This window comes from Oryzias melastigma, linkage group LG4 (genome assembly GCF_002922805.2).
Source record: "Oryzias melastigma strain HK-1 linkage group LG4, ASM292280v2, whole genome shotgun sequence".
NCBI lineage: Eukaryota > Metazoa > Chordata > Actinopteri > Beloniformes > Adrianichthyidae > Oryzias > Oryzias melastigma.
Window position 1 is genome coordinate 10,587,137 of NC_050515.1, and position 27,027 is coordinate 10,614,163.

The window sequence follows — 27,027 nt, forward strand, 5'->3', positions numbered from 1 at the left end:
TTAAATCAGAACGTTGGAACTTATAGCTCTTCAAATTAATATTTGGAATTGTTCTTAATTAAACCAAAAAGTTTTGTTTGGTTTCCAGTAAACTGAAAAAATAATCATGTATTCCTGTTTTGTTACTAAAACTTTAATAAAAACCTTTAGATCAGAACATGCGGGAAACTCCTTTCATTCTTTAAGTAACCAAATAATATTTATTGTTTAATGAAAAGTCTTCTACATGTGAATAAAAACATGTTTATTTTGAAATGATCATTTCAATAATATTAGAAAAAAATATGTCTGCATTTATACCATGTTTTTGACAAGATAATAATAACGCTACTACTAATTACAACAGCAGCTCTGCCCTTTGAAATTCAATATAACATGTAAGAATGAAATGTATTTGAACTGATGATTAAGGACTAAACAAGGTTACAATGTCAACAGCAATCAACACCCTGCGGGGAAGATGGGTAAAACTCGCCTCTTATCTCTTTACACAAATGAAAACACTGTAGTGTTTACAGTGACACAAACCCAAGATAACAAACTTTAGTCAACTTGTGACTTTATTTTTCGACATCATTCAAAATTGAGCTGCTGTTTACCTTTTCATACTTAGATTTGTCTCCTCCTCTCAATCCTGAATCTGTTTTAAACATTTCATCCCTAAAAAATAATGAATACCAACCATAATCCAACAACAAAGTTGTCCTTAAAAGGCTCCCACCATTGTTTCTGTGTGTGCTAAACAAACAGGTGTAAGGTGGCTAAAATGTAACATGTTTAATGGATTGCAACTATTTCAAGAATCAAATCAGATCTGCAACTAGAAGAAGCAAACATCTATTTTTTTCTGTGTAACTATTTGTCTGCAGCATCCAGTTGCCATGAATTTCACTGCAGTCTAAACTGGAACAACATGTGCCTTCAGCTAGTTTGCAGTTGTGATGGCAGCATATAACAATAAGATTTGTACAGACGATAATCTGTGCAGAAGTTCAAAAAGTTCAACGTTGAAGGCATTAAAGTTGCAGCTAAGAGGCTTGGGGGCCAAACAAGAGCATAACTTAATCCAGAATAATGAGCAGATGAGGCTCCATGCAGAAGACAGCCAGCAGTTGAGACTCGAATGCAAACACAACCTACTGTAATCAGCCTCACAGTACTGGAAACGTTTTTCTTTCTATAAACCATCAGATTAATTCAAAATCTAAAAAACAAATTCTGTTAAACCAAGTTATGTCATCAAGAAACACACTTAAAGACAAAACACTGAAATATTTGGTTTCTTTATATTACACTCAAACACCAAGTACAAAAAAGCTTAATAATCTTAGTGAATTAATTGCTTTTTACCTTTGGTGCAAAATATATCTGATAATCTGCAATACCAATAAAATATTCTGCTACTTAAAAACAAGCAATATATGTGATTTGTGCCAGCACAGTAACATAACACAATATATTAAAATCTATTTTACTTCACACTTTTCACAGATTGATTCAGCTCATGTATTACCAACCTGAGTATTTGTGAATGCTTAAATCCAGAAATGAGCAAATAAACACCTTTTTTTTTAGAGATTTTAAAGGATTTTTGTTAACATAATGTCACATTTTCTCACATTCTCATTTATTTAATCTATTTCCAGTTTGATATTATTCACTGGATCAGAGATAGACGATAAAAGCCCTACAGAATGCAGACAGAGATTACTCGGGGTAAACCACATAAATAATGCACAGACAGGCCCACACAAGGATGTCTTACGGCGCTGAAAATACTGATGATTCCACATTCAGTTATATAACGGATTCAGACTGTGGGCTGAACACCAAACAAGGGTCACCCTGGATTATGAATGATGCTCGTCTACTTTGACTGAATAGCACGGATCTTGTGGTGAAAAAAAGGGGGAAAGGAAGTGAGTAAATATTAAACAGTGAATAACAAATAATCCTAATTTCAGGAGTTACTAAATACTCACTGAGATAAATCCAAAACTCAGATGGGTGACTTTTCTGACGGAAGTTTAAACTACTTAGGTTCTGTTAGGGTATCTGGTCACAAATATGACAATGACAGAATTCTGAGATAAATACGTTGCAGTCAAAAGGCAAATATGCTACAAAAATCCAATGAAAAATGTGTTTTTAATGTGTTCTTGTAGCATTTTTCTCATTATGGAGAATATAAAATAATTTAAGATTAAAACTGCATTCCTGAGTATTTATTTTTTCCAATCAGAATGGATCAGGAGCAGATAAAAACCCTCAAAAGCTCAGGTTTGTGACCTGGTAACTGACATGGGCGGGGCAAAGTCTCCCTGCTCCGCTTCAATTGTGAAGCATCCACTTGCAGACAAATAGATCCATTCATGTATTCTTTTACTTTGTCTGAGCTGCCATTTGGCTCAAAACTGTACAGCCAGATGGCTCTGAAATTGCTCACTAATGTTAGCTTAGGGTTGTGAGGAGCTGCAAGCTAGCGGGAGAGAATCTAAACAAGGGAATGATGGGATATCATTGTAGACTGTCCCGCCCACAACTCAGAAGCAAATTTCTGATAAACTACAGCAACTTTGCAGAAATAATTTAAAAAAAATGGCACAAGCTTTTTGTTTTTGGCTAAAAACAACATAATCCTAATTAAAAGTCCACTGGGATCGATTTTACAAAACATAGTTGGAGTAGGACTTTAAGAAATGCCAATAATGTTACTTATCTTACTTGAAACTGTCCCTCAGGCATGTAAACGTTGCAATATCAGGAGAGCTACGGCTGAGGGAGGAGAGGAAAAGAAAAACACTCACCCGAGGACTCCCAGCTGGCTCTAAACTCTGCGTCTCCTTTTTCTGCTCGTGGGTCACAATCTCCTTTAGACATTCATTCACCTAAAAGAGAAAGCCAAACACTAGTTAAAAAATAATCATGTTAAATTCTGTCATTTGGACTTTTAATTCACAAGTTTTAATACAAACATGTAGCAGTTTTCGCCTTTATTTACACTCTATAAGTTTACAATTCTATAAATATAAAAAATAATTGTACTTTAAGCATACAACCAACATCTAAATATATTTTTATTTTACTAAACTCGAATAGAAAAGACTTGCTCCAGTTAAACTGGATTGAGCTTCGTTAGCTAAAATCCACTTTGAATTGTGGTTATTTTGGAAATGCATTCCAACAAAGAACCATATGCGTGGCCAGGAGCTCAACACGACCATCCCTCCTGTCAACCATCGCCTGCTCTGTGAGGGAGTGTGAGGCTCCGAGCTGGAAAACGGCCCAGCGTTTGAACAAGGAGAATGAAAACAGAGCAGTGTCTGTAGTACAGTATGGGGGAGCCACAGCCATCTGTGCATACATTACATGCAAACAGCTCCTTCTATGCATTAAAGGAAAAAAAAAACTACAGTTCAACACAATCTGTAACATAACAGAATTATACTTCTTTTACTCCGGTTTTTCTGTGTTCTGACTACTTCTTTTCTTTATTCCTGTAGGACTGATAAGCATTTTAGACAATATATTTGATGTATAAGAAATAATCAGCTAATTAGAAGATTAAGCACCTTTATTTTCACATTTGTCTAACATTTAATCTTAATTTAACTGATGAAAACTGTTTAGTACGTGCTAAAAAAATGATGAAATGTTTAACACAGACTCTGACAGTATTGAAAGTGTACATAAAATGAGTATAAAGTGATGTGATGTTCAGCCCTTACAGCTGTATAACTTGGCATGCATATAACCAGTACGGACCGTGTTAATCCAGGAAGTCACTGCGTCCTCCGTGTCAAACGACGTATCCACCTCAGGGTTGTATGATGAATACTGACGAATGCAGGCAGTCGCCTTCTCCACACTCACCGTCTCCACCGTGTACGCCATCATAAGAGTGTCAATCATTGCTAAGTGGGCACTCTTCACAAAAAAGGGAGAAAACAGACAAAAGTGAAGATTAGATGATATATTTGTAGCTTTAAGGCAGATTAAGTGAATATATCGATATTGCTTCAATGTCAGTGAAGTCTGTAAGAATAATTGAATCAGGATTTGCTTAAAAAAATGGTTTGATGCCGTAAAAACGACAGCTATGTCTGCAAAAAGACAAGAAATAAGCAAAAAGAATAAAAACACTAAATACAAAAGACTGTCTGACTCAACAGTCACTGGAATTCCACTGGAAATTCAATGCCATCTTTTCTAATCTACATTTGTCCTTTTTCATGTTAATATCTCTTACAAACACACAAATGCATCCGTTATTAAAGAACTTGAGTGGACAAAAAGGGTTCTTTGCATTTGAATTCTTTAAGACAAAAATGTTGACTCAATAAAATGTCATCCATTATGTCAGGCTGCACATCATGCCTCAAATAAAGAATCAAAAGTAACTTTACGTGTTAGAGTTGTAAATGTCAGAGCCTCTGTGGCTCTAAAATCCATTTCCTGTCCTAAACAGAATTAGTGTAATGTTTAATTTTCACTTTCTCTAATTTGGCGGGCTGGGAGGAAAAACAATCCCATTTAATAACACCCTGCCATGCTGTTTCCTGCTCCACTTCACTGAGTCTGTCCAAACACTGTAAAATAAACCAAATCAGTTTACCAATTTTTTTTTAAAACTGTTGAATTTTTTCAGAACCAAATTACAACCATCCCCAGTCGCATTGACTCATAAAAAGGTCAAGAGATTGTTGCAACCCTCAAATTACTTACACTCTTCTCGTCACTTATCCTCTGAAAATATTACTTTATCTGCCTGGGTTTGAAATGAAATAAAAGTACGTTTTAATCGTCTTTAACAAATTTAATTGATCTTGAATAGTAAAACTTGGGGATAATTAGAATTATGAACATTTCATGACAACAAATCCCAAACTGTAAAATAATTAAGCAATTAGCTGCTGTTTGGAAAATCTGTGACAGCTAACCAAAAAATAGTAATATTACAAAATTAAGCCTTTCATACATGGAGGTCCTTATAGTGAACAGAATGCTTTGATAGCAAACACATGATATATATCATAAGATACTAAGGAAGAGGAAGATACTCAGGTCAGAAATAACAGTTCATAGATTGATAGGAAGGTGGTTCCTATGATGATTGATACCGAGTTCAGTGACCTAACACGACCACCCGGTATTGTTACACTATTCTTATTTCAGAGACATTGTCTTTAATCGTGTTTTAAATAAACCAGCGAATAGAAATCGAGCCATCATTACAACTATCATTTCAACATGATATATTTAAATTTTTTTACAGTTATACCAACAACTTACTGTAAAATTACACTGATGTTTGATGGACAGATAAATATATAGAATTTTTTTAAAAAATTACTTTTTTTCTAAAAAAAAAATTATGTATCCCTTAAGATGAGCAATAACATTGCTTTTCCTCTCCAAGTTGAAAAAAAAAAAATCCTGCAAGAACAGGAAAATGTTTTTTAAGATCTATAAATGTTTCCACTTTATTCAATAAGATTTCAAAAACAAGGCTTATGTAATGCACAGTCATACTAATAACCAATATACAAAGTTTTAGCCATTTCCTCCAAGCTGATTGCACCCCTAAACCATGTGAAGACTTCTAAAGCTCTCAGAAGATAGTGCTTCGCGGTCATTATCCTGTTTTCATTGTGCTGCAACATCATGACTTTCAGAGGGAAAGTCAATGATGCTGAAAATGTAGACTGAACATAGTTTAGATAAAAATACACAACAAAGAAACACAAACATTAAAATACACCATTAAAACAGACTTTGTATTTGATCAAACGATCAACTCTTGCAAGCTCTTGTCTGTATTAAAATGTTTTGACAGTACTTGTATTCCATAGTAGGATTTATAGTGAAACATTTCACAATGACAATCTGGAAGGTATATAGATCTGCAAAAAACACAAGTAATGATCTCCAAGTGGCTTAAAAACAAACCAATGAAGAAGAAAAAAAAAGACAGATGGGGAAAAAAGACAGATTCTGTTTCTCCCAACTTGAGTCTCCTGCAGTTTGCATGACACAGGTAACACACAGGTGGTATAATTTTAGATCAGAGGGTCATGTAATATTAAAATGCTGCCTGCTCTTACCACTAAGAATCTTAAAGTTCAGGCCTAATGTAGGAGCAGCTGACAAACTAAATGCATCTGCTTTCAGGTAAACTCACGCCAACTCAGCTGGACAAGAAAATTCACTTACTGTCTCCCTGCCTTGACCTTTGAAGAGTTTTTAACTTTTCAAAAGGACACTTAAGTAAACTTTTACACGACAACAATAGAATAACTTTATTATCTTTATAAAGCTGCAAACACTAAAACAAGTCACCCTAGAAGAAGTGTGGAGTTTCTAACTACAAACAGTGTTCTGAATCAAGCTTTCAGGTTTACTTCATTGATAGGAAGATTTTGGATAGTGTTTGCTGCTTTAAAGGGCCGATACTATGCAAAACCAACTTTTAATATAACTATTAAGTGTATTAAGTGTATTATAATGTTCATTCCTCACTATAAACAACTCCAAAGTGGTATTTTGATCAGTTCTCGCATTTCTGAGCATTCCTCTAAAAACCTGTACTCTCAGTACCAACCCCTCCCCAACCATTGAAACAAACGGGATCTCACAAGCTGACGTCACAAAGTGAAAACAGCCCCTTTAAGGAATAGTCTGCGCTGCCTGAACCGCCCCCAGGCTAGCACAAATGCGCAATTTCTCCGCAACGCGAGCAGTGATCAGCCGCTAGCTTCCCCGTTCAGCTAACGGTAATCAGCTGCTAGCTTCCCCATTCAGCTAACGGTAATCAGCTGCGAGCTTCCCCGTTCAGCTAACGGTAATCAGCCGCGAGCTTCCCCGTTCAGCTAACGGTAATCAGCTGCTAGCTTCCCCATTCAGCTAACGGTAATCAGCCGCGAGCTTCCCCGTTCAGCTAACGGTAATCAGCCGCTAGCTTCCCCGTTCAGCTAACGGTAATCAGCTGTTAGCTTCCCCGTTCAGCTAACGGTAATCAGCTGTTAGCTTCCCCGTTCAGCTGACGTTAAGCCGCTTGCTTCCCCGCTCAGCTAAGGGTGATCAGCCACTAGCTTCACGGCTAGATGCACTGCTCAGCTAAAGATGATCAACCGCTAGCTTCACCGCTCAGCTAACAGTGCTAAGCTGCTAATTTTGCTGCTCAGCTACCTTAGCCATTAGCCTCAGCCATCGGGCAACTAAAAGCACATCCATCTTTGCAAAGGTTCAGATGTTGTCTGTTTCCGTCAGCAAAATGCAGACGCGATGCCGAGCTATACTGACCAAGAGTGTAGCATGAACTATTTAGGCAAAAATAAAAATATATCAGAAATTTTAGAGTGACATCAGTAAAACTGCAGTGTGATTAAGATACACTGCGGTGAATATGTGATGTAATTAAAGCTAAAATGAGTCCAAGAAAATGTTAAACAATTTCCTTTTTTTTTTTTGTCAGACAGTGAAACTTGTGCGTTTAGTTGCAGAGAACATAGTTGGAGCAGCGATAAGGCAGAACAGGATGTACAATTTTACATATGAATTCATTAGTGTTGCATTATGGGACTGTAATCCACTGCTGCTGCAGACTAAAAATCATTAGTCACAAATCTCTGCTTTGAATTGTAAAGAATATTTAAAAGAGTTTAATCAGACTAATGTGACTCAACTAATACCACTCACTCTGAATAAAGGAGCTAACATTGCTTATTTAAAGTGGAACATCTCAGTTCTTAGCAGAGAACTAAAATGAAGTGACTGTAGGAAAAGATAAAAACTTTAATTAAATTAAACTGAGGGGACTTTTGCCAAACAACTGAAATAATCGTCTCACTCTGTCTTTAATAGTAAACTCAGCGCTTGTCATTTAACTGAGAAGTGATTCCCTCTCAGTTAATTAGATTGGAAGCATTTTTTTTATAGAGGCTGTAACCAGAACAACTTCCTCTGAAAACAAAATTCCCCTTCGCATTGGAAAATAATGCCGTTTAATAAAATATAGTTTTGTGTTGTTTCAACCACTGACTGTATAAGAGAACAGAACTGATTAATTTCGCTCACCTTGTGTTCCAAACAGGAAGTACCCACTGGCTCCAAAAGGTCAAAATCCAATTGAATTCTATTGTGAAATAAACTGCTATTACTCAGTCATTATATTTGTCAGAATAACCATTCTTCTTAAGGTGTATTCAATTAATTCAATGTTAAGTAAATGTACAGATGCAATCTGAGACTCTGTAGCACAATTTAGGCATTGTGCATAGTGCAAGAACCAATCAGGGGCTCAGCTTTGAGCATGTGATGTTTTCAGTAACTCGATCAGAGGGTACAAAAAAAGATTTAATATGGCCGCTTAATGCGGGGATTTTCGTCCTAAACTTTCATCGGTTTTCTTAACCCACTGGGGACTCTGGAGAATGTCCTGTTTACTGTTAGGCGAAGGCGGGAATCACCCTGGCCAGGTCGCCAGTCTATCACAGAGCCCAGAAAAATGGAGCGATCGCGCCACTATGCTAGCTAGCTGCCCAGTGGTGGTGACCATGCTGGTCACCTGGCGGTTGGCTGCCTGGCAGATGAAGAGCCGCCGAGGTTGCTGTTATAGCCGGTGCAATCGCTCCAGTAACTTATGTTTTTCTTATTTTAGTTGAGACAATAATAAAAAGATCCTCCAGTTTTACTTTTGCTCTGTCGGGTTAATACTCGAACTGGGCCACAGACAGACGGAAGTAACATTTAAAAAGTCTGTCAGGCTCTCGCTTAAGGAGTAAAGCCCACCGCAGTTGAAGAGACTGAATGATCTGGTGAACCAAGACTTGGCGATGTACTTTCCAGCACCTCTGCAGAGCTCTCCAAAACATATAATCCCAAGATAGTTGCTCAATATCATCCATGTTTTCCATAATATAGCAACAAATGAAGTCCAGAAAAACTTTGGCGGTTGCTCTGCAGCCGGAGTGTCAAGGCATCGAGCAGTGAGTCAAAAGAGAGGCAGCAGATGAGAATTTCTTGTGTAAATTGTGTCTGGTTTGAATGCAGGATTCATCTCATTGTTTTTAACATGTTCTTGTTATTTCTATTTTTTTCACATTTCTTCAGCAGTTTAAGTTATTCAAGTTATAATATGGCCAATCAGATGCTTCAATAATAGTAGGTGGTGCCTGCCGTTTGATTGATTCTATTGCTTTCAAGTGGTAGGGGTGTGGCCTTCTGACAGGCTCACTCCTAAGTGGCGAGAATGGTTGCCATAGAGATGCTGACTCAGACCAGTTCGGACCAACGTCATCTGGCTCCAACATGGTGGCGTATTGCAAAAAAATGGCGACCAAATTGACTAAATTTGGTTGGAGCTAGAAGTAAGCCATTTGCTATTAGTGAGATCACACTCACTCGATCCAGTGCTTAAATGCTGTCAATAGTTTATAAAGATTTCAAATAAAATGAATAAATACACAAAACAGATGAACTACACAGAGGAGGTCATCCTTTTAAGTGACAACTTCTCTCTCAATGTGTTTTGTTTTTCTTCTATGTGAACAAATATAGGAAAAGGAAGAGGTTAAATCTGAATATCGACTAAAACATACTCGACTGCAAATCATAACAGACAGATGCTACTATCAGGCTATGAGATGACCACACGTGAGATTCCTCCACATTGTTATAAAATACAAGTGAGTAAAAGTTGTCTTTGCAACTGCAAACTGGCTGCAACTTCGCTGCGGCTGACTGGACTCTTCTTTCGTTTTGCTGCTTCAGCACATCTGAGCTCAAAATATTGCTGAGGGGTATTTCTTTCTCATGTCAGCTCTGTGTGCATGTGTGTGTGTGTTTCAGAAGGCTCCATGAATCCAACAAAGACTGAAGATGCTCACACATGCTGCAGATGAGCACATGCAGAACATAGAGCGACATATGCGGGCACCACCCACTCTTTTAACGCACATATTCAACACGCTGACTATTGGAGTGCAACCATGGAAACCAAGTGCCTGCCCAATGGGGGTTATGAGCAGCAAACGAGAGGAAGGATACGAGGCAGAAGTGTATGGTACTATGAACTGATACCATATTATTTAGCTATGATAAACCAGGATACTAGGATTGAAGCATTGTTAACTGTGTGTATGCATTTGATCTGATTCTATCTAAAATTGCACATTGTATTAACAGTTTCAATAAAAACATTTGTTGATAAAAATATATATGTATATTTCGCTGCAGATTTCAGGGAATATCGATAGCTGCAGCAATTAATGAATTGCTTTGACCAAATATAAACCCCACATTTAAGTAACTTATCAAGTAATTTATTTACCACCTTTCAATCAAAAAGCACGATATTTTTGAGTTTTTTTAATGCATCACGGCACAAAAACAGGAAGAACACAAACTGCTTTTACTGATTTCTGCTCTCACAGTGGTGCTTGGTGTGATTTGTAATGTTGGAGTCATTATTTCAGACTTCCCGCCCACATCCATGTATCGCCTTTATTCTCTGTGAGCCTTTCAGGTGGATGAGAGAACCTGTGATACGGTACATGTGTGTGGGCGGACGAGCTGCCGGTAACTGCGATGTGGATTCTGCATCCTCACGTGCAGGAAACAGTCACATGGCAGCAGACAGAGGGATGAGAGGGCAGAAGAGTGACAAAAAAAGAGAGAGAGATGGAGAGGAGCAGGAAACAAGGACTGCAGTGCTAAGTCAAATTGGCAACCCAGTGGAAATGTCAGCATATGCATTTCTGAGTTATGGCATGTCAGACATCCACCGGTCTGACACTTGTGCTGACTGATCCACTAGTGGAGCCTTGAACAGCATCAAAAAAATTCCAACTCCTTACATAAAGTTGTGGATGAAAAAAGATGTAAGGAGGCTATTAGAGAGCCCAACAGTTCTCACTGCAGGTAGGCTGGAGCTCTGTGTCTTCACCAAAGTCAGAGATCCTCCTTTTAGTGTGAAGACAGGCGTTTAACTTTGAAATAGAGCTACATCTTGTTCTGTGCTCTATATTAAAAGATATTGCAGAGAGTCATTCAAATTATTGAGGATCTGGAAAGGTCTGCCATCATTGTGTTGATGTGTGAAAATCTTGTTTCAATCTTGTTAGCAAAACTGCTATCAAACTACAAAAAATAAATTTAAAAAATGGTTTTGCTTTTTCCAAGTTCAAAAAAAGATGTGCTGTGAAACATTTCAGCCTAATTCATGAACATTTTCTGGTTTACAAAACCAGCACCTATCATCTGTTGTATCTATTTTAAAAGCGTTCCCAGTGGTCTTTTAATAAGGACTATGTCGTTTTTAGCCAAAATAAAAAAATAGTGTTGTTTTCTAGGACATCGAGCAACCCCGCCCCCTTTCCTCTCCCCTAGAGTTCCTAGAGATCGGAGCAACGAGCTTTTGGCCCGCCCACAATCACTCTTCTAAAAATATATATATTTATGAGACTCACATGTTAGAAAATAATTCAAATCCATTTTTTTTCTTTTTCACAAACTAAAATACAGTAAAAAAAAGTTGAATTCCACAGATAATAACACTAGGGAAAGGAGAAACACAAACCTCTTGACAAATTATGTTTTTTAAAATGTGAAACCCGCAAAAGTTAAATAACGTTTGAATTTACATAGAACGGAAATTAAAACCAGCATGGATGTACAAACAGACTGCAGGCCTACTGTGTGTTAATCGCTTCTCAATTGCTATTCAGTGAAGCACTAACGCCTCCTATTGAGTTTTTGCCCCAAAATAGTGAGTAAACTAACAGTAATCCATTAGGCCGTTAACAAAGAGACAGACGGAGACACAAAAATACAAATCTAGGAAGATTAGATGTGTTCTTTACACTTTGCTCTTATGCAGAACACAAAAACAGCAAGAGCAAGCTGGGAGTTGAAATCTGTAAAGTAACAATAAAAACTTAAATTTGAAATATTGCCTTTTTAAATAATTAATAAATTTAAAATTATTACATCCACTATAAAAAGTGAAACAATGGCTCAATTAAGAAAAGATCTGTAATCCGTTACATTTAAAATGATTAGTTTTCATCAAATTTAAATTGATGGTTTGTTTATTCAGCTTAAAATTTTAATTTAGTAAAATCTAATATTTTTAATGTAACAAATTACAGAGCTTTTCTGAATTTATACAATATTTCACTTTCTACAGTGAGAATGCCAGCTCAATAAAAGCATTTTTCTAATAATAAAACCTGCGTTCTCTGTAAGAATCTTTAATTAAAACAACGAAAAGTGCAATTTCCAGTGTCTGAATCTTCAAACATTCACCTGTTCAATTTCAGTTTAAAAGTCCCTCTAAATGCAATCATGTGATGAGGAAGGTGTTTGTGTGAAACATGACTCAGCGCTGACAAAAAAAAAAGAAACAGCATCACAATCTCTATGTGATAAAGAAGTGTCAGAAAATTCTGCTGCAGGGAGCCTTCAAATGCCTTCAAACTGCGGCTGAACAAACGCTTTCTTACCATTTGCAGAGGCCTCTTTCGAAGGTCCCTCTCTGTGACCAGCCTGTCCTGGTCGGTGACATAGAGACCCCGCTGGGCCAGTGCTTGGATGACGGCGTCATGACCCAGCAGCGGCTTGGCGGCGTCACTCCTCAGGATGAGGCTGCCCGCCCTGCAGTAGAGGTCTGCAGACAGCAGGAGGCTGGCCACCGGAGGTTTCAGGTGCTCCTGTTCGTACTGGTCGGTGTAGAAGGGGTTCTTCAAGTCTGTGGGGATGCTGTCTATAAAATAAAGAAGGGATACACATGGTTTTGAGCAGATCTTTAACAAAAAGGTAGTATGTTGAATTTAAATTCAATATGTGACTTTTTCACATTTTTAACAAGAATGCTGAATTTCTATTATGCCTTATTAAAAATGACACATTTGCATATGCAATCAGCATAATTGCACTACATTGGATGGAGCTGGCTTTCTCTGATAATGCTCATAATTTAAAATAACTACTCTTCATTCGTACCATTTGAAAGCTTTCTGATATGAACGTGTGTGGATAGACCTCGCCGTTGCTATAGCAACTGCTGGAGGAACAGAACCCGATCAATTCATCCAGTTTCTATCGCTGCAGCTTCCAGCACCCTGGGAGCATCCTTCTCACAGCCTGCCTCATCAAAGGGGGTCTTCGTGGGAGTGTGCGCGTTTATCAACTCAGGGAAGCCCACTGCAACGGGACGCGCTGCGATTGATTTAGGACCGATATGTTTTATTGCTTTTGTGCAGCATTTGTCTGTCCTGTGTTTGCTAAACATAATGAAACTGTGCTTGGTTTGGATTTTTCTTTTCCCAACTGGGGAAACCATAAAACGGATGAAACTTTAAGATTGTGGTTGACAGGTTATATAGATCCTGTGTCAGAGTGGAAACATCTGCACACACTTAAAGATCTACAGTAAGTCAGGATCAGATGAATAGATCTGAACTCTAATCATTGAACTGTGTGTTTACACAGGAAGACATAAGACATTTAGTGATGCAGGCTGAGATTTTATCAATACTGCTGTCCGTCCTCTGACACACAATGTCAATCACAGGTTTTAAGCTAACATATGTTCACACTGTCCTTGGCAATGCATCTTCAAGTGTCTACTTCTAATGAAAAGTATATTTAAATGCACTTTTCGGGCTTCCCCATTCCAAATCAGAAAAACCTGTGTTGTTTTCTAGGACATAGTTTCTTCAGAGTGGCAATAGTTTATTAGAAATTTGCATTCGAGTTGTGGGCGGGACTGTTGGAGCAAAGTAAGCCTGCCCCCACATCCCATCATCTGTTTTCACTCTCTCCCACTAGCTTACAGCTCCTTACAGCCACCAACCTAACATTGCAGATTAACCTAATGCCTCGTTTTCACTGAGCAGTCCAGACCGGACCGCTCCGCTCCCGGACGGTTTAGAATGGTCCAGGCAATTCAAGTGAGCGTTTCTATTCAGTGTTGGACCATCAAGCCGCATGCTGGGTGTAGATTGATAAAGTAGCTAGCTGTGCATCATAAGGGTGCGACTACAGCGGTTCTCTGTATACGCAGATTCGATGTGTCTCCGGTCCCTAACCCACGTGAATAAGGGGGGAATAGTGAATGCAAATAATTAAATATTCTTTGCAAAAAGATTGCAAGAGGTGAAGAAGAATACAGCCGAAAAAGAGGACCAAACATTCGGCTTGGATTTTGAGTTGGGAAAAGTGCTGGTCGGACGCTGGTGGGTGTTGTCTTAATACCTTTCCAACAATCAATGGATTTCATGGTGTGATGACAGTAGCTCCACCTTAACTGATCTGTTCCATATTTCTATGTACCTATTGTAAATTCTGTACATTAGATACTACTGTTTTTAATATTTTTATTATCATTATTGTAATTAGTATTGTTGTTTGCACTGAAGGATGAGAGGAAAGAAATTTCATCTGTGCTGTGTATCTTGTGTATTCGGCAGATTTGACAAAAAAAATAAAGCTGGTAGACAAACGGGGGACCAAAATTGGTACAAATTGGTGCGGTACATATTTTATAATGGAAACGCTTAAAATACTGTACTGGTCTGGTCCAGTCTGGTCTGGACCACTCAGTGGAAATGAGGCATTACTGGTGCAACAAAAATGGTGAGCGATATTAGAGCTATCCAGTCATACAGTTTTGAGCCATATGTCAGCTCAGATGAAAGAAATAAAGACGTATATGTATTTAGTTGTCTGTAAGTGGATGCATCAGAATCGAGCGGAGCAGGGAGCTTGCTGTAGTAACTTATATGTCACACAAACTTTTTGTCTGATCCTGATTTACTATGATTTGAAAGAGCAAATACTCAGAAATGCAATTTTAAGCGTATTTGTTTGTCCATTATCAGAAAAAACACAAAAGGACATATTAAAAACACCAAAAACACAATTTTCATTAAAGTGGGTCTTTTAGAATCTACATAAGTCAGTATCAAATGACTAGAATATAGTGATGCAGGCTGAGATTTTATCAATATCGCAGCCCGTCCTCCGACACACAATATCATTCACAGGCTTAGACTGACCAGTAACAGTATTGACATCTTGAGATTTATTCTGTGTCACTATAGAAGACAAATATACATGGAAGCACCGGTGTGTTTCTTCCGTAATTACAGTGTTAGTGTGTGTATACAAACCCAACACAGAAAAAAAAACAGCTTTTAACATGGAGGTCAGACTTCATACATTTCCAAACACCGAAACTATAGTCAAGTCGCTCATCTTCAAATATCAATATTGCTTCCTTAACCTTGATTATCTGAGCAAATGTCTTTCACATTCTCCAATAGTCAGTAGGTGTCTGCACTTGATGAAATCTAAAAAGACTTGCCAAGTGGGCTTTGAAGGGAATTCCACATGATTACTTTTGCCTTTTTGTTACACTTTATTAAACAAGCCAGCTTCAGTCAAAACAATTACCGCCTGAGCTTGTTTTATGCATAAAACGTGTTCTGCATTAACATTTTCTGTCAGGAGAACATCTGCTGTGTGACTAGCATTTTCCATGGATTTGGATTCATATTTTTGATACACGTCTTAGATGCAATGGAGTATTGAGAGCAGCGTAGGCTGGGATCTGCAAAGGGGCCTGCTCACTCCCTCCCTCCCACTCCCAATGGGAAGACAGTATTTTTGGAATCAGCCCATTTCATTCAGTCCTGATTGAAAATACAGCAGAGAAGTGCAAAGGATTTCCTGTTTGCTATTCTGTTACAAACAGCAGGGACGGATAAACAAACTAAAGTGGGCGGGTTGTAGCAGTCCTGATGCACTCGTCTTTGAGCAAATTATTGCAATTTTTAAAATGTGGGTGGAGAAATAAGTGGTTTTGTTATTCACCTTTTAGCTGCAACCAGACAGACCAAACATAAATTATTTAAAAATTCCAGAATAAAGGCAATTATATATTTGTCATAAATGCGTTGAGTTTATTTTGTTACATCTATGATTCTGTATTAGATTGATAAATCTGCCTTAACATATAATAGATGTAAAAAAAAAGCTCTATTTTTGACTTGGCAAGATGTTTTTCAGTAACACAATTACTCTTCAAGATATAAAATTACAATAATAATTATTATATATATATATCAAAATTTACTTATTATATTAATACATAATCAACATTTTAACATGCTTTCATTTGACCTTACCTGTCCCATAGGCTTTTGCCACAAGCCATGTCAGGCTGGAGCAGATTTTGGCTCTGGAGAAGTCATAGTACTCAAAAGATTTAATGGCTGGTGCGTTGAATGTCCTCTTCACATCCTTGTCTTCCTGAACTTCGCCCATGTTTCTCAGTTAAACCCTACAAGGCGGCACGAGACCCGAGCATCCCACTGCTGGTTGTATCCGTGGAAAACAATAAGCGTCTGGAAACTGAAGAGAGGAGAAGCCTTCCCGGTGATTTTTCACCTGAGCTTTCAGTCATAAAATGCTGTCCCGGTCGTTGTTTTATTCTCATTCGATACAATGGAGCACTAGACCTGGTGTTTTTTATCCATTCTTCTCTACCAGTTGAAATGGTCACCGTCGGACTTAGCCAGATTTTTCGAAGATTCTACAGGAAAAAATATATATTTTCACCTGGACTAACTCTAGAAATCCTTCCATTTTATATAAAAAAAAATAGTTTCACCTCGAATACCTTGTTTTCCAAACACCTACTTTACCCTCCCAAAATACCCGATACCTTCACCATTCCCTCCCCTCGTCTCTCCCATGAAGCGCTGAGAGATGCAGTTGTCCTGCTGCAGCACTGGATCTCCAGCCCTGCACCTTTGTTACCGACTGAGCATGCGTCAAGGTGCATTCAAGTGTTTTCGGACATTTTGCTACTTCTTTGTATTATGCCTTTCTTTAAACAAGGTTAGCTTAAAACGCGCAAAGCTTGTCTCTGTTATGAACGGCACGACTAGCTTTTAAATAAACTTACTTGAAAATAATCATTCAATCATTAGTTTGATTGTGTATAGTTGTCTATATTTTGAAAACCATATTTTACTGTCACAATAAAGATTCTATCTTATTTTGAGCCATATTAACGGGAAGTAACACGTTAAATCAACATGCAACATAAGCCACTGTTAACTAATATGTAATTTGCTATTGTTAGACACATTTTTTTGTGAATTTCAAGTTGCTAAAAATAATAGCTATTCTATATGCTTCTTTAACTCTACGAGCCCAATTATGGACATTTGAATGTGACACAAAGTGAAGTCGGCATGATTTTAATTAGTGGAAGGGCAGATGTCTCACAGGCAGGTTTAGATTAATTCAATTTGTACTTAATTTCAGTTGCACTAAATAAAATATAGCATTTATAATGAAGATAAAACCCATTGACAAATAACCAGGATCAGCCAGATAAAAACGGAGCGCGCGGGGCTTTTTAACTACATTTCCCGACATGCAGAGTGGCTATTACGTCATAAGCATGTGCCCGGGTTTGTTATGCTGTGTTGGAAAGTGACGTGAGACGGTATGTTGTGTTTTTATACATTACAAGCTTAGAATTTCACCAGAAAAGAAAGAAACACTATAAATATATATAAAATGTGACCATATATGCGATGTTTCAAATGTTATGAATGAATAAGAGGTATTTGTGAAAGCTACGGTACTATCTTCTTCGCGTTTTTGTTTAGTATTTAATCTTCCTGTCAAGCCAAGTCTGACTATTATTTTTCCTTGTTTTTTTTTTTTAGATTTAAAAAATATGTTTATGCCAAGAGCTTTGAAGGTGAAAAGACCTGCCCAGGGACCTGCGCCAGGTGTGAATAAAAAACCTAAGATCTGTCCAGAGTCTAGTGGTTCAGAGACACATGTGCAAGAAGAGGAAGAGAAGAAAACACCTGTCGAAACAGTGCAAGAGGTAGAAGAGCCTGCGCATGTGACAGAGAATGTCACATCTGAAGACAGACACGAATCCTCATCAGATGAAGAGGAGGAGGAACCAGTGAAATCCTTCAAAAAGAGCCAGCGATGGCCTGAGCCAGGAGAACCAGTCTGTGTGATGTGTGGTCGCTACGGGGAGTACATATGTGATGCCACTGATAACGACGTTTGCAGTCTTGAGTGCAAAGCCAAACATCTAATGAAGATGGGATTCGGGACCGGTGAGGAAGCCTTTACCGGAAAAGACACAAACTGGGACGGAAAGGCCTGTCAGCTCGATCAAAAAGTGGCGAAAACTGTTGGAAAAGAAGTCTTCTTTTCCTACAAGGAAGATCATTTTATATCAAATCTGACAGATGAGCAGGTGCAACGAATAAAACAGGAGCTTGGCATTGAAACCCAGGGGGAAGATGTCAGGAAACCTATCGTTGAGTTTGAACATTGTGCTTTTCCTTTAACGCTGAGTGATAACCTGAAAAAAGCTGGTTACGAGGCGCCCACGCCCATCCAGATGCAGATGGTGCCGGTTGGTCTCACGGGCAGGGATGTGATCGCCAGCGCGGACACTGGGTCTGGAAAAACTGTAGCCTTCTTGCTGCCTGTCATCGTAAGGGCCATGGAGGTAATGTAACCAACATTTTACCTTAATCAATGTGTTTTTTATGAAATTTGTGGGAAAAACTGTAACTAAAACATTTATTTTTAGTTTTTTTTTTTTTTTCTTTTTTAGCAATTGAGATTATGTACAGTTACAAATAATTAATCGGCAGACACATTCACTGTGATTCTGTCGACACTATAATAATCTATCCATCAACACGATTAGGAATAGATCAAAAATACAAGTTATCAGTAAATTTGAATCAAATTATTTAAAGGTGATGGCAAAAAAACCATAAAAGACAAATGTGATGGAGCACACTTTATTAGCCTGGTTCAGAATTCTTTCAAATATGAATCTAGCTTGTAACCAGTCAGATAATCTTTCACATCTCACTTTTTTATCAATCAATCCTGGTACTTTGAAAAGAAGAAGTTTTTTTTTTTTTTTTTAAATTCTCTACGGATTAGGTAATTTGTGTTGACTCTAGTAAAAGTTTACCTGATAACATTTTCTGCAAGCTAACTTGAAGGCATATTTATGTCCTGGAATTCATTCAGATTCTTTATTTTTTGTTTGTGCATAGCATCAGGGATGTAACACCGAACGAAATTACATTGCTATGACCAGAACAAAACAGCGTCTAGACCAGTAGTGGGCAAACTTTTTGACTTGTCGGCTACAGAGAGTCCTACAATTTGGTAAAAGGGCCGTACCAGAAGCAGATGCAAGGAGTAATCCTAAAATGAAAAAAATAATATGAAATTTGGACCAAAACATGCTTTAATCTTGATCAAAAATCTATCTTTAAACAGAATTTTTTTTTTTTTATTTAAAAACTTTGACTTTTTTTCTCTTTTTGGTGCCAGTTGCTCCAATGAGTTAATGGGAAAAGACACAAACTTAAAGAAATGCTGCGTTCTTGTGGTGTTGGAATGATCTGAAAAACCCAACAGATTTTTAAAAAATATTATGAAATAAAAATAACAAGAAATTTGGGAAAGAAAAACATTTTTAATGGTCATATCATATTTTAGATCATTTTGAGTAAAAAACAATATATATATATATATATATATATATATATACTATAACAAAAAGTCAAACTTTCTCCATCAATTGAAATATTGCTAAAATGACAGTGGCTTGTTTTGATACTGTCAGAAAATTCATAAAATTGTCTTTTAGAATTAAATTAGATCCAAAGTTTCAACGACGTTTTTACATCTTATTTTTATTACATTAAAATGTCTTTATTTTTAGAAAGCAGCGGATGGTGTGTGCAGCCCCGTGGCCCTGATCCTGACCCCCACCAGAGAGCTGGCCATTCAGATTGAAAGGCAGGCCAAGGAGCTCGTGATCGGACTCCCCAACATGAGAACGGCGCTGCTCGTGGGCGGCATGCCACTCCCCCCACAGCTCCATCGCCTCAAGAGCAGCATCAAAGTACACCCGGGTTTCATTACTCACTTAAGGGGGTGGTTTGGGGAATAGATATTTTTTTAACATCAATTTAATTTTTTTTTTTATTCTATTTCCTTTAGATTGTCATAGCTACACCTGGAAGAGTGATTGAAATCCTGAAGCAGAAAGTGCTGAAACTTGACAAAGTGAGGATTGTGGTGGTTGATGAGGTATGCCATTTAAATTAATTTTATAGATCTAATAATGTTATATTTGTAATAAAATTGAAATATGTCATCTAATATAAAAACTGTTTCTGTTCGGTGAAAATCTTCCGTTTTGTGGCTTCATGTAGGTCGACAGTATGCTGAAGATGGGCTTCCAGCACCAGGTCCTAGAAGTTCTGGACCAAGTCCCCGAGGACCATCAGACTCTGCTGACTTCGGCCACCATCCCAAAAGGGACAGAGGAGCTGGCTGCTCGGCTGGTCCGAGACCCCGTACGTATCGCCATCGGCGAGAAGAACCAGCCATGTGCCAACGTTAAGCAGATCCTTCTCTGGGTGGAAGAGCCTTCCAAGAAGAAGAAGCTGTTTGAGATTCTCAATGTAAGTTATATACATTTGAGGGAAATTAGTCAACATTTTTCTTAAAAAACGATGATTTTTAAATAAAATAAGTCACTTTAAGCTGTCTTCTTTTGATAATAATTGCATTTTTTTGAAACAACATTTTCAGTATTTTTTGTTGCTTTTGTTAACTACGGTTTGGAAATAGAAATTCCTGAAGTTTAATGATCGGTCACTTCTCACACTAACTTTAGACGCTCATTACTTCATTTAGGCCCCATTTGTAGTAAGTTTAGACTCACTCCAATAAACTCAGTAACGCCCAGAACAGTTTCTAAAAGGCAAAACAGTGAAGATTCCATTAAAATAAATGTGTTAAAATAGCTTTGACTTTTTTAGCTTGTTGCTACAGATATGTTGCAATAATATTTTTTATTCACAAAGTACTGCTGTTATTGCTTAATAGAAATTTTAAGGTTATTTCTTAAGCAAATGGCTCAAAAAACTTTATTCGTAGGAAGATGATTCACAAAAAAGCTGAAATATGAAAACAGTAAAACTTAAGCTGTCAAACTGTTTTGAAGTTCCACTCCAGCTCTTCTTTTCTCTGTTGTAAAATTGTTTCTAATGATGATACGGTTTTTAGCTCAAATCAAAAAAGCCTGTGTCCTTTTTAAGATATTTTCTGCAGATTTAAAGAGGCTCATTAAAAATTAGATTCAGGTTTGTGGGCGGGACTGTTGGTGTGGAAGTTAGCCTCTCTAATTTCCCAGAATGCCTTTGTTTACACTCTCGACTTGCACCTCACAAGCCCCCCCCCCAAAAAAAAAGAAGAAGAGAAAAACCAGTGGTGTCCAGCCGTTCAGTTTTGAGGTAAGGATGAAAATAAAGACGTTAATGGATCTATTTGTCTGCAAGTTGATGATTTAGAACTGAAGCGTAGAAGGAATGGGTCATTCGACAGTTTCAATCTGTGTTTTCAAATAGATTAACACTTCCACATTTTCTGGACTTTCCAGGACAGCAAACTGTACCAGCCTCCCGTAGTGGTGTTCGTTGAATGCAAAGCGGGCGCCGATCTGCTGTGCGAGGCGGTCTCCAAGGTGACAGGTCTCACTACCGTGGCAATCCACTCGGACAAGAAGCAGTGGGAACGCAACCGCATTCTCAAGGTAAGTTAGAGCCACGGTTGACGGAACATGCACAGGTGCCCAGATTTCATGGCCAGGAGTGTTGCTTCCTAGTTCATGGTAGAAAGCGAAAATGTTGATATTATGTCTTGAAATCTTGTTTTTTTTATACAAATACAAATATCCTGACTTAGCAGACTTAAGACATTTTTCTTTGGACTCCTCCTTTTCATTCATGAAGTTGTAGGGTTGTGTTGTGAACTGTTCATGATTTTGTGTTTTTAATGTTCCTGATCCTTCATGAAAGGAAAAAATAAATAAAAATAAAATAAGCTGTTAAAGATATCAAAAGCTAAAAAGAAGAGTTTGTGGAGAAAAAGTAGTTTACAAAGGACATACAAAAAACACAAATTCTAAACATTCCCTGCTTTTATGTTAATGAAGCAGTGAGGAAGTGGTTTTTATTCATTTAGACATAAAAAAATAAATCCAAAATAACAATAGGAGTGAGTTGAACAATAGATCTGCTGAATTAAATGTTTACTGATTTTTGAATGCAGATATAGATAACATTGTTATCCTTATTATAGCATTTTAAGGTGGATACTTCCCATTAAACTTTGAAAGAGTGAAAATGTTTGCTTAACAAACTACATCCCAGACATAGTTTTTAGCAGAACTCTTTGTCCCTGATGTAAAAATGTTTCTGTTTCTTAAGGGTCTTCTGGATGGGGAGTATGAAGTCGTCATCAGTACCGGTGTTTTAGGGAGGGGGCTGGACCTCGTCAACGTCAGAGTGGTTGTAAACTTTGACATGCCGAACACAATGGATGAGTACGTCCACCAGGTATGTAAATCAGCACAGAATATCACTAAAAAATCTAAGAATAAACAACATATAACATGGTCTGGATGAACGCTCAATTCTGATTGGCTGCAGGGTTATAGTGGACATTTATCAAATAAATTCTGGTCAAATAACCTGAATATTCATGATGCCAGTTAGTAACTGGAGCACCAGAAACTGATAACTCAGGTTTTTGCTCATCTTTCTGTCTTGTATGCTTTATTGGTTGACAAGGAGAGAATTTGTGTTTAGAAATCATTTTAATATTAATTAATGAGAGAAATTATTTGTTTGTCGATACACATTTAATGAGTTAATAGTCAATATTTCCTGCAATAAAGACAATTTAGGAACCAACTTGTGAACTTTGTTTCTTTGAAACTAAATTTTGCTTCATCATATGCCAACAAACAAACAGTAAGAGGGGAACTTTCCCTCTGAAATGATGCTTTGTATCACTTAACATGATGTTTAGCAACATGTTACTACTTTCCTCTGCTAATACATACCCCGAGGACGTGTTACATCAAAGATCAAATGGTCCCCTTCTTGCGAAAAGCAATTTAAATAATAAAAATATCAAGATTAATGTATTAATAATTGATTTTATTAAGATTTAATTATCCACAATTGACCCTGGCATGAGCAGGATAAAGCCTTGGAGGTCTCCATTATTAGAAAAAAAATTGACTGTGGAAGCAAACTATTCACGTCATTATTTTCTGATAGTGACATTATCACTTACATATTTAATCGTTTTTGGGTTTAGAATGTGGTTACTTGGTAAATTTCTGTTCTACTTATTTCTATTTTGGTGGATGTTGGCTCATCTCTCTCGTCTTTCATCCAGGTTGGTAGAGCAGGGAGGCTAGGACACAGGGGAACAGCCATCACGTTCCTCAACAACAACAACAAAAGGCTGTTCTTGAGTGTGGTGAACAGAGTCAAACCCACTGGGTCCATTCTGCCTCCTCAGCTTTTAAACTCTCCCTACCTCCATGAGCAGCAGAGGAAGGAAAGACAGAAATCCACACTGGGACCCGGAGATACACTGGTCACCAAGAACAACCTCCTCGACATCATAAAGAAACACCATCGTAGCAAGAAAAGCTAAATCAAGTATTTATGTGCTAAATACAATTTAGTTTTTTTTTTTGTATTGTTTATTGGAAATAATGAAATGACTCAATGTGGAAATTTATTTTGAGTATTAAAAAAATAAAAAATGTTGTATTTCAACTAATGTGATTTTATATGTGTCTTCATTTGTTTAATGTTTTACTATCAATGTTTAAAATGTAAAAATGTTTGAAAAAAAAAAACAAAGTGTAATCTAAGAAACAAGATTAGGTTGTTTGTGCTGCCATCTAGCGTTCATTTTTATACTGCAAGTTTATCAGTTGTGCGTAAGCTTGGGACGTGATGACGCTGCCGAATTCATCCAATCAACGCCGAGGGATGTAACTCGTTTGAAATTGAAGCGGGCGAAGGCGGAAGCGAAGTTGGGACAATAATAAACAAAAGCAGTCGTTTTTGGCCAAGGTTGTATTCACTATATTCATACCTACTTTTTAAAAACTAGATTTTAGATTTTTTTGTGAAACTTTAATCCGTGCTTTGGTGTATACAGGAAAATAGTACAATGACCGTTAGCAAGCTAATTAGGGTGAGCGTTTGAATTTTGTTTTTTTTGCACCTGAGCACAATGTCGTTGTTTAGCGTTCAGACGAGGAAGCACACGGCTTATTATGACCACCTGCTGTCGGCGTCAACACCCAGGAGACTTAGCAGAGAGCGGCAGGGTGAGCAAAAGACATTAAACCCGTCTCTTCTGAGCGAAAACTCCAGCTCAGAATCTGTGTGCGCGGACAGGAAGTCGTCGGAAAAAGGCCGCCAGGCCACAAGATCCTATGTCGTCTCCGCGCTGTCAAAAAGTGCCAGCAGCCAGCTAACTCCTCATCGAGGGAGACTGACTTTGCAGAGGAGGTCGAGGAGAAAAAGCAGGGTTGAGACAGCGGAGAAAACGATGCTAGAAAGCAGCAAGAACAGCAGCACTCCAGCTCCAGAGAAAAGGTTGACTCTGCAACGCAGGACCAGAACGCCCTCAATGGATAAAAGTGGGGCCAGCGTCCGGCAGCCACTACCTAAAGCTCTGACCGAGTCAAACGGTAGGACTCCTGTTTTATTCAGGTCTATCAGTTTGAAAGAAACTGCTTCTAAGAGCAAGATGACAGAAACTTCTGCTCAGATGAGCTCCACGCGGAGTAAAACTTCCTTCACCTCTACTGCATCTTCCTCAACCTGTGAAGACCAGTCTCAAATCTTTAAAACTCCCAACAAGAAGACTCCATTTTCAAAAATTGCTGCCAGAAGAGACGTGTTTGAAAGGCTAGCGTCTAAAGAAGTTCCAAAAGTTGTGGCTGTCAAATCTGCAAGCCTGGAAAGGCCCAAACCAAGAACCCAGCAAGCAGAAGTCGCCAAGCCAGACCATCGAGTCAGCAAGATCTCAGGAGGGCATCAAAGAAGCAGCACTGCAGCTCAGGAGAAAAAGATCTCCATCTCAGAGAGAAAAGGAGACGTGCCGAGAACATCCACCGAGCAGCTGTCGCAGCCCACCGAGGCTGTCAGGCAGCAGGAGTCCTTCAAGATGGAAAACAGTGCTGTCACTGTGGCTGTGCGGCTCCGCCCCTTCAGTGCCAGGTTTGTGATGCAATCCTCATAGAACTAACTGTACTTCGGGTTGCATGCTGTCCAACTAAAGCTTCTCCATCTGCTCTGATTTGTAGAGAGAAGGCTGAGAAGGCGTTGCAAGTCATTTTTACAAGCGGACAAGACACTCTTGTCCAGCATCCTGACTCCAAACAGAACTATTCCTTCACATACGACTTCTCTTTCTGCTCTGTGGACGACGACGATCCAGCTTTTGCCAGCCAGCAGACGGTGTATGAAAAGCTGGCTAAACCTCTGCTCCTGAGGGCCTTCGAAGGATTCAACACTTGTCTTTTTGCCTATGGTCAGACTGGCTCTGGCAAATCATACACGTACGTTTTGCCTCACTCACACTGTAAAATTGTCCATTGTTCTTCAGCCGGAAGTGCCTAACCTTACGTTGTTTTTGCAGCATGATGGGCTTTGAGGGCGAAGCTGGAGTTACACCTCGGTTCTGTCAAGACCTTTTTTCTAAATTGGCTTCTGTGGAAAGCTCAGAGGTAATTAGTCATTTGGAATTGCAAACATCTCTGTCTTGAGTTTTGTTTAGATTTGCATTGTTTTCCTAGAAAATATTTAAACCAGGAAGACTTTGAGTCTGCATATAAACAGTTTGTTCTTCTAGTTCAGAGGTCAACCACTAACACTAAATGAGGCATTTGGTCTAGTTTCTTACAGACCATAACCCACCGTGAGCCTCAAAGTCGCACTTTATTGTTAAAAAAATGCACAATATTTATGCTTTTTTGTCAATTCAATTCATAAATGTAGCTTAAATATTACAACAATTAAATTAAAACAGTGTCTATATGTTTATATATATATATATATATATATATATATATATATATATATACAACAACAGTTGTAACTTTTATTTTTGAAAGCAGCACATGCTAGTTCCTTTCAAAATAAAACTCACTCTGTGTCAAAAAAGGTCCTCCTGCTGCAGCAGCTTTATTTAATTTTTTTAATCATTAGGATTTTGGTGTTCCTCCATCATTTTTTCCCTTTTACTCTCAGAAATAAACAATATTTTAGTAGGAAAAAACCTAAACACTTTTAGAATAAACTGAGCTTTTTATTGTCATTCTCTGACATGTGAGGTACAAAACGCATAACTCTAAATCAATTTTAATCATTTTAAACTGCATTTTTTTCAAAACTTCACCACTTTAGTGAAATGTACCAAAATATAGCAACATTGGAGACTTTAATTTGAATAACTTTTATTAAAAACACAAATTTAAAGAACATTTCTACAGAGTTTCTGACAAAAAAAAACGTTTTTGCTTAGTTGTTTGACAAGTTACAGAAATGACAAAACTTAAATAACTAATCATTTATGTATTCAATTGTTAGCATCTGAAGAGCCACACTAAAGGGGTAAAAGAGCCACATGAGGCTCCAGAGGCGCAGGTTGCAGACCCCTGTTCTAGTTAGTTCTTAAATGTGTCAATCTCACTTTTTGTTTGCTTTTCTTGAAGGTCAAATACCATGTAGAGATGAGCTACTTTGAAGTGTATAATGAAAAAATCCATGACCTGTTGGTGATCAGGGATGAACCAAACCAGAGGAGGATGCCTGTGAGTAGTGTGACTGAAATAATTAAAAAATATATATCAAATACTTTTTATCTTACACCTTCCACTGTGGCAGGTATTTATTTAAGTTATTTGAGAGAATGGTTGCATTTTTTTTCTGGAGAATATGACAACCAATAATGCATTTTGGAGAACCTACAAAAACGGTTGAAATTACTTACTTATTCACAAATTTCCCCTGGAAATAATGAGTGATAAAATAATATTTCTTCATTTGACTCCATAGC

At 37.8% G+C, this 27,027-nt stretch overlaps 3 protein-coding genes across 8 annotated transcripts in view; 2 read left to right on the top strand and 1 right to left on the bottom strand.

Moving 5' to 3' along the window:
- camsap2a (calmodulin regulated spectrin-associated protein family, member 2a) overlaps nt 1-16,818 on the bottom strand; it is a 37,446-nt gene extending 20,628 nt beyond the window's left edge. For all 4 annotated transcript variants that reach the window (XM_024279264.2, XM_024279262.2, XM_024279263.2 and 1 more), the window contains exons 1-4: nt 16,191-16,818; nt 12,504-12,763; nt 3,766-3,927; nt 2,808-2,888 (exon numbers count right to left, since the gene is read on the bottom strand). In XM_024279264.2, the coding sequence (XP_024135032.1) occupies nt 2,808-2,888; nt 3,766-3,927; nt 12,504-12,763; nt 16,191-16,329 (642 nt within the window). In that variant the 5' untranslated portion in view covers nt 16,330-16,818. The remainder of the gene's footprint in view (nt 1-2,807; nt 2,889-3,765; nt 3,928-12,503; nt 12,764-16,190) is intronic.
- Nucleotides 12,577-23,717, top strand: ddx59 (DEAD (Asp-Glu-Ala-Asp) box polypeptide 59). Of its 3 annotated transcripts, none has more exons than XM_024279272.2 (8): nt 12,577-12,704; nt 17,748-18,559; nt 19,802-19,984; nt 20,083-20,172; nt 20,298-20,549; nt 21,530-21,682; nt 22,359-22,487; nt 23,338-23,717. In XM_024279272.2, exons 2-8 carry the CDS (start codon nt 17,759-17,761, stop codon nt 23,599-23,601), a joined length of 1,872 nt encoding a protein of 623 aa, XP_024135040.1. In that variant the 5' UTR covers nt 12,577-12,704; nt 17,748-17,758; the 3' UTR covers nt 23,602-23,717. The 3 variants fall into 3 exon arrangements, with proteins under 3 accessions (XP_024135040.1, XP_024135038.1, XP_036067405.1); XM_024279270.2 differs by lacking the exon at nt 12,577-12,704 and adding an exon at nt 17,277-17,521 and having other exon boundaries at nt 23,338-23,716; XM_036211512.1 differs by lacking the exon at nt 12,577-12,704 and having other exon boundaries at nt 17,277-18,559.
- A 137-nt stretch (nt 23,718-23,854) lies between these two features.
- Nucleotides 23,855-27,027, top strand: part of kif14 (kinesin family member 14) — a gene marked incomplete in the record, with an annotated part of 19,427 nt that continues 16,254 nt past the window's right edge. The window contains 4 exon segments of the mRNA XM_024279236.2: nt 23,855-25,187; nt 25,274-25,528; nt 25,609-25,696; nt 26,684-26,782. Coding sequence (XP_024135004.1) covers nt 24,193-25,187; nt 25,274-25,528; nt 25,609-25,696; nt 26,684-26,782 — 1,437 coding nt within the window.